The 15,835-nt window shown below is 37.3% G+C and overlaps 1 protein-coding gene across 6 annotated transcripts; it reads left to right on the top strand.

Annotated features, from left to right (window-relative positions):
• Positions 1 to 450: 450 nt before the first annotated feature.
• Positions 451 to 13,825, top strand: EGY2 (ethylene-dependent gravitropism-deficient and yellow-green-like 2). Of its 6 annotated transcripts, none has more exons than XM_088969544.1 (14): positions 451 to 1,309; positions 1,602 to 1,708; positions 1,811 to 1,892; positions 2,146 to 2,244; positions 2,344 to 2,436; positions 3,087 to 3,137; positions 3,293 to 3,397; positions 3,730 to 3,804; positions 3,898 to 4,003; positions 4,147 to 4,240; positions 10,844 to 10,997; positions 11,417 to 11,624; positions 12,379 to 12,539; positions 13,207 to 13,825. In XM_088969544.1, the coding sequence occupies exons 4-14, from the start codon at positions 2,173 to 2,175 to the stop codon at positions 13,453 to 13,455; spliced, it is 1,368 nt and encodes a 455-aa protein (XP_088825670.1). In that variant the 5' UTR covers positions 451 to 1,309; positions 1,602 to 1,708; positions 1,811 to 1,892; positions 2,146 to 2,172; the 3' UTR covers positions 13,456 to 13,825. The 6 variants fall into 6 exon arrangements, with proteins under 6 accessions (XP_088825670.1, XP_088825669.1, XP_088825668.1 ...); XM_088969543.1 differs by having other exon boundaries at positions 542 to 1,309; positions 2,146 to 2,256; XM_088969542.1 differs by lacking the exon at positions 451 to 1,309 and having other exon boundaries at positions 1,328 to 1,708; positions 13,207 to 13,358; positions 13,496 to 13,825.
• Positions 13,826 to 15,835: the final 2,010 nt, after the last annotated feature.

Raw genomic sequence — 15,835 nt, 5'->3', positions numbered from 1 at the left:
GCATGAGAACAACAAGGAATTCTGGAGATAGCAAGGAAAAAACCGAGAGGAGGGGGCTACCTTTCACTTCAGCTAAGCATACATCTTCTTTTCCTTTGAGCACGGGGAGGCTCCGGAAGCAGTTCGGCGAACTTGCCGGTGTCTTCTCTGTTGCTTTGCTGGCTCGACGTTGGTGATCAATGCTTCGGTGTTGCCGAACTCGATAGGCTCAGATCGCTGGTGACGACTCTAGACCTAAGGGCCCTGTCTGTAGTCCGCTGCCAGGACCTTGAACGGATTGTCCTCGAGCGAGAGCTAGCTGGCCTCTCCTTCTTACTAAGGAAAGAGGTTTGGCTCTTGACTGGATCCTGGACCTGGGAGGCTTCTCCCCGACGAGGCCGCTCTCTCCGATGGATGGGCTTGGCCTGCTTCGTGGGCTAAGTAGCAGACGGAAGCCCAAAAACCCTCTCTGCAACATCCTAGCAGCAAACGGAACCCCAAAAGCCATCTCCGCATTCCGCAACACCCAACCCTAGAAAACCCTCTCGCGCAACAACCTAGCATCAGATGGAAGCCCTAGAACCTCTCTGCAACACCCAACCCTCAAAAACCAGCAACAGACGGAAGCACAAGAACGACAGGGAGAGACAAAGTGGGAGTGGAAAGAGAGACAAAAGCAAGGAAAACGATGAAACGGGAAAAAAAAGGCAGAGAAGAGAGGAGAGTGGAAAGAGAAAGTGGTTCAAAGACAAATGGAGGAGGGGAAAGATAGAGAAGGAGAAAGAGACGGTGAGACGTGGAAGTGGTTTGATAGAATAGAGATACTTTGACAAATATCGTATCATGCAATGAAGAAGCACGCCATGTGTCAACCAGGAAGGAACGGAAGAAGGGAAATCTCACGCAGGTTTCGAATTCGAGCTACAGTGCTTGCTTCATTCAACCAGGAAGAAACAGAAGAAGGGAATCGATGGATTACTCTCACGCGGGTTTCGAATTCGAGCTACAGTGCTTCATACGTTTTGGATTGCTGTCACGTGAGACGCGAATTCTACTCGCACGAGTAGATTCCGTTTCTGCAACGAGAAACCACTCATATCCTATGTGCGTAGATTCCGTTTTGGATTGCTGTCACGTAAGATATGTATACGGAACGGAAGATATTTTCATTTCCATTTCCCAATGATGCTATGTGCGTATTTTGTTTGGAGGATACCCAGCTTCAAATAAACACGTGTCATCTATGGATTGGTTTCTAGTAAGGATGAGAACATTTGGCGGGGTTTTAAGTACAAGATGGATAGATACTCGGTAGATAGATAATGGGAAGGTAATCTTTCATTTTTTTGTTTTTTTCTAATTTGGTTCTCTTTCTCCTCCCCTGTGAGTTGTGACCGGAAGATAAGATTGAAATGCTCTAATTTCCCTCTGCCAAAATCCTAATCAACTGAGCCAGCGGTTTGTCACTAATCCAAAAACCCTACCTTCCAAGGTTGAAAAAAATTAAGTCGTGTGCAGAAGTCTCCATGAAAACAAGGTTTTCAGGGTGGTAGAGCTCGTTACAGACAGCAGAGATGAATTTCCCTGCGACCTTTCACGATAATTTCTCCCCCATTTTGCAGTGCACATCTTGCTATGAGTTTCGTTTCCATCCAGTTGTGGCTTCTTCAATTCTTTTGAGACGAAAATGTTTTCGTCGGGACAAGTTGCAAGCAAATCCTGTATCGAGGTTTCACATCTTTTTCTTTTCTTCTTCTGCATATTTTCAAAGTTCAATCTCATAGCTGCTTGAATTCAGATCTTAAACAATTTTTTTTGTCCTTTTTCTTAGGCTGGTCTTTCAGAGGACAAGGAGAACGATCATTTGCCGTTTGTCGGAAACGGAGACTGAACCGGACAGTAATAATGATAAGGTACTTCGTTAGTTTCTCTCTTGAAGCCAGTTTATATAACTATAAGTATGTTAAAATTTTCAACCTTTTCTTTGATTGGCACTATTATATGGAATTCAGATTTTTCAAGTCAGCATTTGGGCAATTGTTCTGTGAATCATTGGAGCTCATGAATACAGTTAGAAATTGCGGTTAATATTCATTAGGAATTGAACCTTAGTTTTTCATTCAGTAATATTTGCTTTTAATTTGAGAGTCTCTTTACCTTCTTCAGGAAAAACAAATACTTGAAAGTGGAGAAATGCCATCTTCCGCGAATCCAATTATGCAAACCAACCAAGAGATTGACTCTCAGCCTGCTGTCTCTGACCCAGTAACTCCTCAAGTATCTCATTCAGTCTCTACTGAGCTATGATTGAAAAATTCTAAGCACTTAGTTCATGGATTTCTGTTTTCTATCACGCTTTTCTAGGATGAGAACCAAGCATCCGTGGTTGAAATGCTTGATTCAGATGACAAAGTAAAAAACAGTAATGGAGAACTCAAAGCTGAAGGTGATACCAAGGTGATTTTCTTCTTATCAGTTCCAATGTCTTAAAGCTTTTCACTTGAAAAAAATATTACCCAAAAATGTACTACAGCTACACGTTACTGGAATTTTTCATTCTTTTTTTTTCGTATTGGGGTGGAAGACTTTATTTTAGGACTATAAAGACTTCATTTTAGGAGATAGGTAGGCATCTAATTTTGAATTGATGTCAACTAAAGAAACTTCATTATGGTGAATTTATTTGATTATTCCCACCTGAAATTATTAAATAAAGGTATTATTTTGTAATAACACCTTAAATAAGATATTCATGCAAGTTAAATACAAAAGGTTGATTTTGATTGTTATTATATAATGCCTAAAGTTACCTTTAGTAATTGGTCTCACATCGGTGCAGCAACCAATTGCTTTTGCAAGGTCTATAAAACCCATATGATGTTTTCCCTTTTTGACATGCGCAATGCATGCACTTCTCCACTATATTTGGTTACTAGAAGACATTTTTGTTCTTAATTCAATACCCTTAATAAAGGTATTCTGCAATGGTTAAATAATCTAAAATGGCATTTATTTTTTATCAGAGAAGGCTGTATTGGAGACATTTTTAATTTGAGATAATTTAATTTATAGATACAATGGTAAGATTATTAACATTTTCTTCACAGGCAAGTGATAATGTAGAAGTTGCAAGTGGATCTCCTCTACCAGGTGTGAAGGTGATTATTAGTAAAGCTGTTATGTTTTTTTGGTTTAGAAAGTTTCTATAAGGAGAAGTGCAGTTTCATTTTTTTTCTTTTTATTTATTTTTATTTACTGTATATCTGAAATGACTACTTTTTGTCCTCCCAAAAAATATTGTAAACAAGCACAGCGACTGGGTGAAGCAATCAGGATCCCAAAGGAAACAATTGACATCCTTAAAGATCAAGTATTTGGTTTTGACACTTTTTTTGTGACAAGTCAAGATCCTTATGAGGTGAGATCATGCTGTGACCTTTCCTTTTCTTTCTTCCTGTTTGTCTGGTTTACAACATGAGTTTTAAATAAAGGGGACCAATAATCAATAAAGACTTTTGAATGGGTTAGTAAGCCCTAATTGACAAAGCAAGGTTTAACATACATTGTTTCCTTTAACATTGTCTATTGTTTTTTCTAGTTCTTCCTAGCATCATTATGCCATTAAGGTCTTAATGAGAGAAATAGAAAAAAAGAAAAAAAGGAAAAACAGCAACATAGGCAGGTTTTATGGGGTTTGATGTTCTTCTAGATGTCATTATGATATGATGTGGTCTCCTATGTGATGTCTAGGGTGGAGTGTTGTTCAAAGGGAATTTACGTGGGAAGGCTGCTAAAAGTTATGAAAAGATAACAAAGAGGATGCAAGTAAGTATGCTTTTGGTTCTTTCATTGAAATATTTGAGAAGATCAATTATTTAAGCATAGATTTGTTTAAATTCTAGAACACCATATTTACAGGATAAATTTGGTGATCAATATAAGCTTTTCCTTCTCATCAATCCAGAAGATGATAAACCTGTGGCAGTAGTGGTTCCAAGAAAATCTTTGCAGCCAGAGACAACTGGTAATCCCCCTCCCCTCCAGAGAGAGAGAGAGAGAGAGAGAGAGAGAGAGAGTAAAAGGTGGTGTTATCTCCCTGAACTCTCTCTCCAATAACACAGGGTAAGGACAGTTGTTGGAACCATGAATTTGGTTTTCCTTGTGCAGCGGTGCCAGAATGGTTTGCAGCAGGTGCATTTGGATTGGTTACCGTTTTTACCTTGCTTCTCCGAAATGTACCTGTACTACAGTCAAACTTGCTGTATGAAATTCTTCTTTCCTTTTCAGTTTATAGTTGAAGAAAAAGTAAAAACTATTACTTATCATCTCCCTTAAGATGCTGCAAACATTTTTATTAGTTTATTTACTTTGAATTTCAAATCTTGTTATTACATGTTTCTGTAAATGACTTGAGATAATTATTTTTCTTTTTAGATTACTTGCTGGATAAATTAATGGTAGCTGTAAACTTGTAATAAGGAAAGTTGAAAATATACCTTGCTCTTAGGTTCATCTTTGATCTTACTTTTTAAAGAAAGAAAACAAGATAAAGAAAAACATCAGATCATTGATAGGAAGATGAAACTAGTTATTAGTAGCTTTCCACAAAGCTTTGTCTCAAACATTTAGGATGGGTTACAGGTATCCCATGTTGTGAATCCACCTTATCAATAGCTAATATCTACTATTAAATTTTGCGTCCCTTGCCATCTTCTCACTACCTCAAGCAATGTCCTTTCAGCCTCCCCCTAGCTCTTCTTGAATCCTTAAAGATAACTCCATATTGCTACTATCAGTGGTATTCTATGTACATTCTAGAACCATCTTAATCAAATTTCTAGTTTCTATCATCTTGTAACCTATAGAGCTTATTGTTGAGTTCCCATTGTTGGGATTCCCATCTAGGTTTATATGGAGAAAGTCCAACATTGCAAAGAAATGAGAGAAGCAAGGGGCTTATATTATGAGGATTGCTTTACAATCTAAAGGCTTAAACATTTGGGTTAAAGGTCGTGTCCAACTCTTGTGTGTTGAGTCCTACATGTGAGGCAAGTTCTCTAGTGTTTGCAATTCCCTTTGATGCACAACAATGGTATCAAAGCTAAAGGTTTGGCTGGGAGCAAATATTGATGGACGCACATGATGGTTCCCATTGCTTGCAAGCTTCGTATAGTTGAGTAGGTTACCAAGAGTGATTGATCTCCCATGATGATTCCACCCATGGAAATGTGCTCCCATAGTTGAGCAATTGGTGATTCCCATGGCTTGACCCACCCATAGATGTCTCTGTTTGGTTGCTGACTTGTTGGAGGTTGAGTGAGGGCTCCTACAAAGGGCTTTTGTTTGGTGCATGTCAAACTTGGTGATATGATAACAACCATGGTTGTCAAGAGCCTAGGCATCATCAAGGTGATTAGGCGCTTTTCAAAGAACGCCTCGCCCAAACGCCAACTATGTTAGGCGCATGCTTATATAAATATTTATTAAATAAAAAAAATATATAATGTATAATATTTTTTTGGTTGTTTTAGTTATTAAAATAGAACCTATTGCATGTTATCGTGCTTTTGTATTGAGGAAAGTAAAAACAAAGCTAATCTTCGAGCGTTTCACATTGACAATAGAATCGAAGTATTGAACTGAGGAAGATGAGAGAACAACAGCCTTCATCGTTCCCACACAGTCCTCTAAAGTCAAGGTGAGTTAATCCTTCTCCTTCCTGGTTCCTGGTTTAAAACAGTGGTTACGCCCCATTTTCTCCTCATCCTTTTTGTATCTTTTCTCCAAGTTTTTTGAATCATTTTATTGGACTAAAACAGGGGCTCTGCCCCCTTCTTTTGTTCTTAAATTTCCTGCATGTTTTCAGCTTTTTTTTCTCATTATTGGTGTCTGAAACGGCTCCGCCCCTTCTTTTATTCTTCTTTTATTTTAATATTTTTTCACTAGCTTTTCTGGATCTAAAACAGGGTCTCCGCCCTCTTCTTTTTTCTTAATTTCTTCCATTTTTTCAGCTTTTGTTCTCATCATTGGTTTCTGAAACAGGGGCTCCGTCCCTTCTTTTCTTCTTTTATTTTAGTATTTGTTCCTTGTTGATGTAAAATAGGGGCTCTGCCCCTTCAGTTCTTTCAAGTTCCAAGCACAAAAGTAAGTGCAGAATACATAAATCCAAAAAAAAACTAGTTCAAAAGGGTAGAAATCCATCAGAAACCTTTAGTTTTAAATTCCGTCGCCTAGGCGAGGGCTAGGCACCCACCTAGGTGCCTGGGCGCCCCATGGTCACCTAGCCTCGCCTTGGCGCCTTGAAAACTATGATTACAACATCCGTCAATGGGGAGTACTTGATGTGGAAGAGTCAAGAGACATGCACATAAGGATTAGATTGTTGGGATGCACATGTGAGTATACAAGGAGAAAGTCTCACATTGGAAATAAATGAGAGAAGAAAGGGACTTATATATGAGGATTGACCCATAATTTAATGATTTAAGATTTTTCATTTATGGAAATGTAGTTTGTTCATTTTCATAACAATCTGATCCAAACGACATTAGTGGTTGTATAACTATCTTATAATTTTTCCTTTTAATTTGATTGGTTGTACCCATCACATTAACATTCCAAAAGCACCTCCACACTCTATCTACCCTTCATAATTTGATGGATAACATTCTCTGCGATCTCTCCCTCACTATGGAACTGAAACAAGGTAAAAATTGTTGCTTTAATATATCTTTTGTTTGCCATACCTAGTGGTTCCCTCCTTTCTATTAGGCTATGTTTGGTTTGAAGGAAAAGGTAGGGAAAGGTAGAGAAACCTTTACAAACCATGTATAGGTTTTCCTGCCTTTCCCTACTTTTTCCTTCAAACCAAACACAACTTTAGTGTTAGCTTTAAGTTTCTAGTGCACATATTTTTTGGGCCTACCTATTGCAAAGAGTAAAGGTGTCAGATCATGTACCACTCAACAACCCATGGCCCACTTTTGTCTTATGAGAACATCTCACCCTCGCTTTCTTAGGGGTGAGCAAAAAAAACCAAAAAACCGAACCGACCGAAATTAAACAAAAAAATCAATTAACCGAACCGGTTGGTTCGTTTTCTATTCGGTGCTTTTAAAAAACCAAAGGTACTGGTTCAGCTTTAGTTAACCAATATAGAAAACCGACGGTTAACAGAACCGACTGGTATACATATATTTCTATATATTTTATATATAGTTATGTATATTATATTATATTATATATATATTTATAATATATATTGTAAAAATTAAAAAATTGAAAAACCGACCCGAATTGAAGGTTAACCGGTATTACTGGTTCGATTACAAAAAATGCCCACAGTTCGGTTACCGTGAACACCCCTATGTTTTGTGCTTTCCTCTCAGTCATTGACAGTATTGCCCTTCCCAAGAGTGCTGTAGAAGCTTTATTAGTTCTTAAGTGGATAGATGCAATGAAAGAAGAGATAAATGCCTTACATTAAAATGGTATGTAGGAGTTGGTGGGTCTTCCTAAAGAAAATGAACTAGTTGGATGCAAATGGGTGTTTCCTATGAAACACAAAGCATATGGTACAATAGAAAGGTATAAAGCCTAGTTGGTTGCAAAGGGGTTTACATAGGTGTATGGAGTAGATATGTAGAGACTTTTGCTCTAGTAGCAAAGATGAACTCCATTAAGGTTTTACTTTCTTTGGCTACAAATCTGGATTGGGAACTTCATTTGTTAGATATTAAGAATGCTTTTTTAAATGGTGATTTGAAGGAAGAGGTGTACATGTCCAACCGCTTGGTCTTTGTGCTAAAGGCAATGAAAAGAAAGTTTGCAGATGGAAGAAATCTTTGCATGGCCTAAAACAGTCTCCAAGGGCTTGGTTTAGCAAATTCCACCTGACTATGTAGCAGATGGGATTTAGACAATGCCAATTTGATGAAACCCTCTTTGTGAAGGAGCAAGGAGAATTGCTACTTTGATGGTCTATGTAGATGACATAGTCATCACTGGTGATTAGACATCAGAGATATAGAAATTAAAGTTCTTAGCCACATAGTTTGAAGTGAAGGATCTAGGTTGATTATGTTACTTTCTTGGAATTGAAGTTGCCTGCTCACAACAAGGGATCTTCATTTCCCAAAAGTACATCCTAGATCTCTTAAGGGATATGGAGAAGTTAGGGGCAAAACCAGCTAACACCCCTATGAATGTGAATCATAAGCTTTATGACTGTTAAGGGGAACCTATAAAAGATGTTAAATAGTACCAAAGGCTTGTAGGGAGTCTCTTATACTTATCTATGAGTCGGCCCAACATGCCTATGTTGTGAGTGTTCTCAATTAGTTTATGCATGCACCGAAGGCCACTCACCTAGAGGCAACAGAGAGAGTGCTCAGATATCTAAAGCAATTCCCAAGAACCTCTTTAAGAAGTATGGGCATATGAAAGTCGAAGTCTAAATAGATGTTGACTGGGCTGATTCAATGGATGACAGAAAATCCACTAGTGCCTATTGTACCTTTGTGGGAGATCTTGTTACTTGGCGAAGTAAGAAACAAAGTGTTGGGCATAGGTATCAATCATCCCCAACTTGTCACGAAGCTCATTATGTTGTGAATGATAAAAATCCTTTGTAAGAACATATACAAGTGGACAAAATGCAAATCCCAATTCACATAATAAGTTCTTAATCTATAGAACTACAACATTATGGGATTTACAGTTCTTAATCCTGTCCTCGAAAAAAAAAAACACATTAAAGTGAACAAATATCATAGAGAAATTACAGAGGGGGAGGTGCACACTCCCTACATCTGCTCCAAAAACTAACTCATAGATGTTCTTCCAAAGGGTCTGTTGTGAATCTTATTTATTGGTTCTTTGTTAGTATGCTGTTAGTATGTTGTCAGCCTAGTCTATCTAGGTGCTGACAGCTAGCTTTCTTTTTTCCTTGTTAGTTGTTTGTTATCAGGAACTGCCAGGGGCATTCTTGTAACTTCAGTTCTTATTACATTAAGCGAATATAAATAAGAAGCTGGGAACGACCAGCCCAGAGTTTTTGAGTCTCAGTCGACTCTCTTCTCTTCTCCTCTACGTTCTCTTCTCCTCTTTCTTCTCTTCTCTCTCTCTCATCTTTCTCAGGAAGGAACACAGGGTCTAGGGGGGTGAGAAAACAGTTTATTCAAACCAAAATTTTAAATGGAAAACCGAAACTGAAATATTGAAAAACCAAAAATAACCGAAGCTGGATTTTTTGGTTCGGTTTTCGGTTAAAACCGAATTTCATATATTATAGATATTGTATATGTATTATATATTAATATATATATATATATTATAAAATATATATAATAAATTATATATTTCAATATATAATGTAATACAATATAATATATATTATGCATATTATATATGTATTATATGTTAATATATATTAAGTAGATAATAATGTTCGGTTAGTCTGGTTTTTTGGGTTAACCAAATTCCCAAACCTGGAAACCGAAATTTTATAAAACCAAAAAACTGAACCGAAATAACTAAAGACCTAGTTTCGGTTTTGATTCTTCGGTTTTAACCGGATAATGCTCACTCCTAAAAGGGTCTTCATCATTCGTGGCATAATGAGCTTTGTGACAAGTTGGGGATTATTGATATCTATGCCTCAACTTGAGGGGGAATGATGCAATTCTCGGTAGGGCTGTTCACAATATTTTTCAAACCGACCAAACTTGACAAACTCGACCCGAGATGGTCAGTTTTAAAAAATAACTGGTCAGTTTCGGTTCAATAAATATTAAATCCCAATGGTAATTATCAAAAAAATATATATTAAATCCCAATGGTTTGGTTTGGTTGTGGGTTTTCTGTATATAAACCTGCAACCGAACCAACATATGAACATTAATGAGAACTGATGTGGCTATGAGTCTGTCACACTTTGACCCCTACCTGACCTCAGCTATTATAATCATTAAATAGGCTAATTTGTCAGGCGACATGTGTCATCATTAAATACTCTCAGACTATCAATCGTACCTTTTTCAAGACTTCAGCTGTTATAATTATGTTAAGCCTCTTGCCCTCTCTCTCTCCACACAAAAGCCAAAATATGTCATCCCTTTCTTTCTTCACAGAAAACCCAAAAAGGTGATGGGACATATCGAATATTAAATGTTGAGATGTGTGAAAATTCAAAGGCAATGTATAGTCGATTAACCAATTAAACCAGCTGAATTGTAAATAAAATTTTTAATTGGTTTTCTTTCTTTTGTGGTTTGTTTTGTTTGGCCTATTAGTCAATACGAGAGTATCAGTTTGGTTGATATAAACAAGTAAAACTGAACCGGTCCAGCCTATGAACAGCCCTAATTCTCGGATTATGTGCCATAGGGGCACTTAGTCTTTTTATTTCTTTTGTAATTGCCGCCCTACATATAAATAATATAGTTGGCGCCACCAGCCTAATCTTTGGCCTCTCAATCTTTTATCTCTTCTTCCTTTCTCTTCTCTCCTCTCTCTTTCTCCTCTTTTTCTTTTAATTTTTCCTTGCCACAACAAGAAGCCCAAAACAATTGACCACTGTTCACCCCTTGTTTAGCCAAGAAACCAGCCATATTATTGGCTAATCTTTGGCTCCCACTGTACTTTAACTCCTATGTTCAAATCCGGCCATTTAATTTCTTTAAGCTCCTGTCTACAAGTCCAAAAAATTGTTGGTACTAATTTATCTAGTTTTACTTATTAATATGCATTTTTTCCATTACATTCTTTTGCAAGCATGTATAGGTCTGTAAGGTTTTAAATTCAAAACTTTGATTGTGGTTTTTTTTTATTTTATATTATTCTAACACATGTTGTGATGTCTCAGATCGACTTTTGACAATCTTGGCTTGTTGAAGGATGGCTTTTCTGGAGCCCTTGTAACTGCACTTGTTTTGGGTGTGCATGAACTTGGCCACTTTTTAGTTGCTAGAAGCACTGGAATTAAGCTTGGGGTGCCATATTTTGTTCCTAGTTGGCAGGTGAGATATTGTTGTCTAGCACTAATTGGTTCATTAATGTACATATTACATTAATGAACATGCATTTCAAAGAAAATGTGAGTTGAGAGGTTTGAACCCTAGTCAATTACTTTAAAATGTGAGTTGTGAGTTCATTAATGTATATATATATATGCCATGTCATCATGGTTTGACCTCCAGTTTGACTGCAGTTGAACCTCTGACCCATGGACTTCTCCCCTTTCCGGTTCTATGTCTGGTTCGGTTCTAAATGTTGCTTTTCTTTTTTCAACCCTTTCTTTATAATAGCTCATCTCTTTACATTATTCCTTGTGCTTGGAAAAAACACAAGGAATTCCAATGAGATAACTAGTGGACTTTGGCTTCTGTTTGGCACAACCATTACATATGGAGTATCTGATGAGGTGTTTTTCTGGCAGATAGGCTCTTTTGGTGCCATCACAAGGATAGTAAATATTGTGCCTAAGCGTGAGGATCTTCTGAAGCTTGCAGCAGCTGGACCTTTGGCTGGTTTCTCTGTAGGGTTTGTCTTTCTGCTCCTTGGGTTCATCTTACCACCTACTGATGGTATTGGTATTGTTGTAGATTCATCTGTTTTCCATGAATCACTTCTTGTCGGGGGTATTGGTAAGTGCTTGCTCTATTTTCACTTAAAGTTTAATGGTAGCACATGTGATTCTTTGTATGTGCTTGTGTGTATGCATGTTCTCAAAAAGTTCTTTTTTTTCATAGCTTTCAGTTGTCTCTTGTGGAAGTTTTGGTTCTCAAATGCTTTTTGTTGCATTTTTTTATTGGTTAGTAAGAGCAAAGAGATTTTATATTAATAAACTGTGGATATGTAACTTAGTACATTCTAAAGGCATAAAACAAATGATGAAGTATGGTGTTTACTGCTGCAACCCCTGGCCTGGAGCCAGTGTTGCATGGGCATGGGAGTCGAAGTCCAACATGTGTCCAAGAGCCTGACTCAGCAAGATGAAGAAACATGGACTTGTAGACATGTCTATGAAAAGTATGTTAAAATAGTTTATACTTTTTAAATTCTAATATTATATACCTGCAAAAAGGGGTCTAGAATTGTTACCAAGTAATGTTTTGTATGAAAAATGACATTCATGTTGTACATTATCTGTTCATCATGTCAAATAGCAAGGAGATAAAAAGAAAATTTCATATAGAAGTGTCCTCAATAATCTGTGGTATGTTTGACTTTGCTGCGTGTCTGACATGGAGATGTTGTCCATTTAGGGGAGTCCATGCAACACTGCTTGGAACTTCCTAACCAGGGCCTCTAAAGTCACATTTCCCTTGCAGCTCCATATATTGATATAAATATAGATGTCTTCAATAACAGATTCTTACTAAATTTTTTTCACTTCAGCAAAGCTTCTTCTTGGAGATGTTCTGAAAGAAGGTACACCAATATCTGTCAACCCACTTGTAGTTTGGGCATGGGCTGGACTTCTTATTAATGCCATCAATAGTATCCCTGCGGGCGAGCTTGATGGGGGTCGTGTCTCTTTTGCACTATGGGGAAGAAAGGTATTCTACTTAAAATGCAAAATAGAGTAAGGAAAATCTAAGACCCATGCTATGATGTGAACGCAAGTAGAGTCAATAAGTGAATAAATATGTAAATGGAACATGTGCATGGTGTTGGTCTTGCAGTGTTTTTTTTTATTTGACTGGTTTGACCTGTTATTAAATGAGTAGCCATGTGTTATTGATAAAAAAAAAAAATAGTAGCCATGGATTGTTATCCCAGAAAGAGATCTACATATGTATAACCATCTGATCAGTTCAATATTTAGCCTAGGAAATACCAGTCATTGAATGTGAGGGTTCCTCATCTGTGATCTTAGTAGAATGTATTGGCAGTCTACCACAAGGATCTCCAGACTCCATATTACCTTACAGCATACACATGCATGCACATTTAGGAGGTGTCCGCTAATGTGAATGGTTTTGTTTTCTAAAACAAAACAACTGGCAGTTAGCAAAAACAACACACTTTTGCTGATGTGGAAGTTGTTTTTGCTTTAGAAAACAAAATCACATACGTTGGAAAATACCACCCAAGGTAACAAACCTAGTTGTTTGGCCATGTCAAGTGTTTTATGCTTCATACTTCCAGATTTAATCCTTACCTATCAAAGTGAAGGAACAAGCAAAAATAGACTAATTTTCACTAATTTTCTGTTTTTGGCAGGTTTCTGCTCGTATAACTGCCGTCTCCATTGGTTTGCTTGGACTTGCTTCATTGTTTAATGACGTGGCTTTCTATTGGGTCGTTCTGATATTCTTCTTGCAGAGAGGTCCAATTGCTCCATCGTCAGAGGAGATTACCGATCCTGACAACAAGTATGTTGCTCTCGGCATTGCAGTTTTGCTTTTGGGGTTGCTGATATGCTTTCCATACCCATTCCCTTTTACTAGTGAAGATATTGCAAGCTTCTAATACATGGTCCGCATGTATGCCATTTACGGCTTTCCCGTAGATATTGGAGGGTGCGATTTCCGGGAAGTATTCAGGACAATAGTTCTGAGTCTTCGGACTCCATGAGTCTATAACACGTGAAAATGTATAGAAAGTTGGCCATTTGTTTTGTTTATTCTGTTCTCTAGCAAGCGCAACAAAATTTTGGTGGAAATGTTGGCTCCCATGCATCAAATAACTGATATAAATTTGTTAAGCATATTAAAGCCTATTTGGATAGCTGATTCAATTGGTATAATTCATGATGGATAGGCTGGTGAGGCACATTAGTGTTAATGTGTTATGTTCTCAGACTGATTCAGTAAGACATCACTCTTTGAAGTTTAGTTCATTATTATGCAGCCTAGTGAGAAGTTCTGGTTGTTCAAATCACCACCTGGCCTCAAAACTGAATCGGGGTTGATATGCTGTCCAACATAGAGGTCACTGGTCAATCTTTAAGACTTTAACTATTATTATGAAACCCAACTTCAAGGTGTTAGTCTGCTCAACCAAATATTCTGGGTTAAGTCCCCAGTTGAATCATTCTGCACATTTAACACTACACCCTACTCTGAAAAGGGGAGAGAGGAGGGGACTTTGAACACTGTTTTTTAAGTTAGTGTCAGAGGCTTTTCTTTTTGCAGAATACATCTTTACTTGTTTTTCCAGGAAGCTTTATATTTTTATTCATGCTGACCAGACGGTTGGCCCAAATGGTCAGACAATTTGATCCATGAGACCATGACCTGCCAGAACTAATGGATGGAATTTATTTAGTTCAGGTCTTCAGTCATCTAACGCTGTTGCTTGGTCAAAAATCCTGTATTTCTTTCATAGAAGTTGTATGGATCCTGTTTAGTATCTGATTGAATGGTTTTTTTCAAAGAATGTTTAAGAGAAAATGGATAATGCATATACGAACAGTGTGGAGAAATAACCAATAATTTTATTATGATTTATATTTTGGTTAACAGTGTGGAGAATTGGTCTTTCTTATGCATTTGCATCATGCAATTATGTTCTTATCTGAACCATTCACCATTTTTTTTTTAAACTTTATTTCTCGACTTACTAAGCCTCCCAACCTTGGGTTGTTGGACAAGGACAGCGTCTTCTGCGCATCTTCCCATTTCACCATTTGTTTTTGCCTTCTTGGACTCAACTGCCAAATATTTTATCCGTCTGATCATGGATTAGCTGGTCACAATCAGTTTCAGTTTGTTTACAATGGGCACGATACGTATTGACTAATTGTATCGGTGATCCACCGATACACGAAATATAAAGAGTTTCGGGGTGAGACCTGTTTCAGGGTTAACCAGGCCTTTAACCAACCCCCTGAACATATTTTGAAAAAAAAAAAAAGTATTGATACAAAGTCTGATACACCCAATTTGGCGCATCGGACTGTACTGATGCTTTGAACCTTGCTCCTAGGTAACTTAATAACTTAATGGAGGGACAGTCTGCTTTCTTCGTAGAAGAACAACATTGAACCATTGATTGTTGGTATTGAATAGAAGATTCAAGCTGAATTACTCGTATTAATAAAGACAAACTTACAGCTTAAATAGAGATTTTCTAAACAGCATAATGTTTACTAACAACGTGTGCAGATTTTTAGGAACAGAATTAAAACAAAGTGATGAGCATCCTCAATCACAACTCCTACAAACTAGGACACTTGACTTGGTCTTTGATAAAACTTAATTACATCCTCAACCATAACTCCTACAAATTAGGACACTTGACTTGGTCTTTGATTTACAATGTCAATAAAACTTAACTCTTAACACTCTTTTAAACTTATTTCTGCTGAAAACAGTTTAGGATTCTATTGCCACATGGTCTTTTTCTTTTTCTTGATTAATGCTTTGAACAGAACAAACTCCAAGCATGTTCCTCAGTTTTTCAAATGCTGGTTGTTTCAATATCTTAGTCAAAATATCTGCAACATTGTTCTCCACTCTTACAATATTGCAGCTCAATCTTTTCATCTTTGCAAAGATCTCTTAGAAAATGATAATGAACATCAATATGTTTACTTCTCCCGTGCATGACTGGATTTCTTGATAGCTTGATAGTTGACATGTTATCACAATAAATGATTGTTGGACCATTTTGCTCATCACGTACTTCAAACATTCTTCTAAGCCACAAAGCTTGACATGAGCTTGAGGCTGCTGCTACAAATTCGGCTTCAGTTGTGGAAAGTGTCACTATATCTTGCTTTTTTGAGGACCATGATATCGCACCAGAATTAAGCATGAATACGTGACCAAAAGTATCCTTGCGATTGTCTACATCACCTGCACAATCACTATCTGTATAACCAACAAGATCAATACCATTTTTCCCT

This window comes from Nelumbo lutea, chromosome 2 (genome assembly GCF_056320005.1).
Source record: "Nelumbo lutea isolate HS-2025 chromosome 2, American lotus-T2T, whole genome shotgun sequence".
Lineage (NCBI taxonomy): Eukaryota > Viridiplantae > Streptophyta > Magnoliopsida > Proteales > Nelumbonaceae > Nelumbo > Nelumbo lutea.
This window is presented reverse-complemented; position numbering and strand designations above follow the sequence as displayed.

Coding starts and splice junctions, on each gene's coding strand:
- EGY2 (XM_088969539.1), top strand. CDS start 1,554: ATGAATTTCCCTGCGACCTTTCACGATAATTTCTCCCCCATTTTGCAG. Junction 3,398..3,729: donor CAAGTCAAGATCCTTATGAG/GTGAGATCATGC, acceptor TGTGATGTCTAG/GGTGGAGTGTTGTTCAAAGG. Junction 12,540..13,206: donor TTGCACTATGGGGAAGAAAG/GTATTCTACTTA, acceptor TGTTTTTGGCAG/GTTTCTGCTCGTATAACTGC.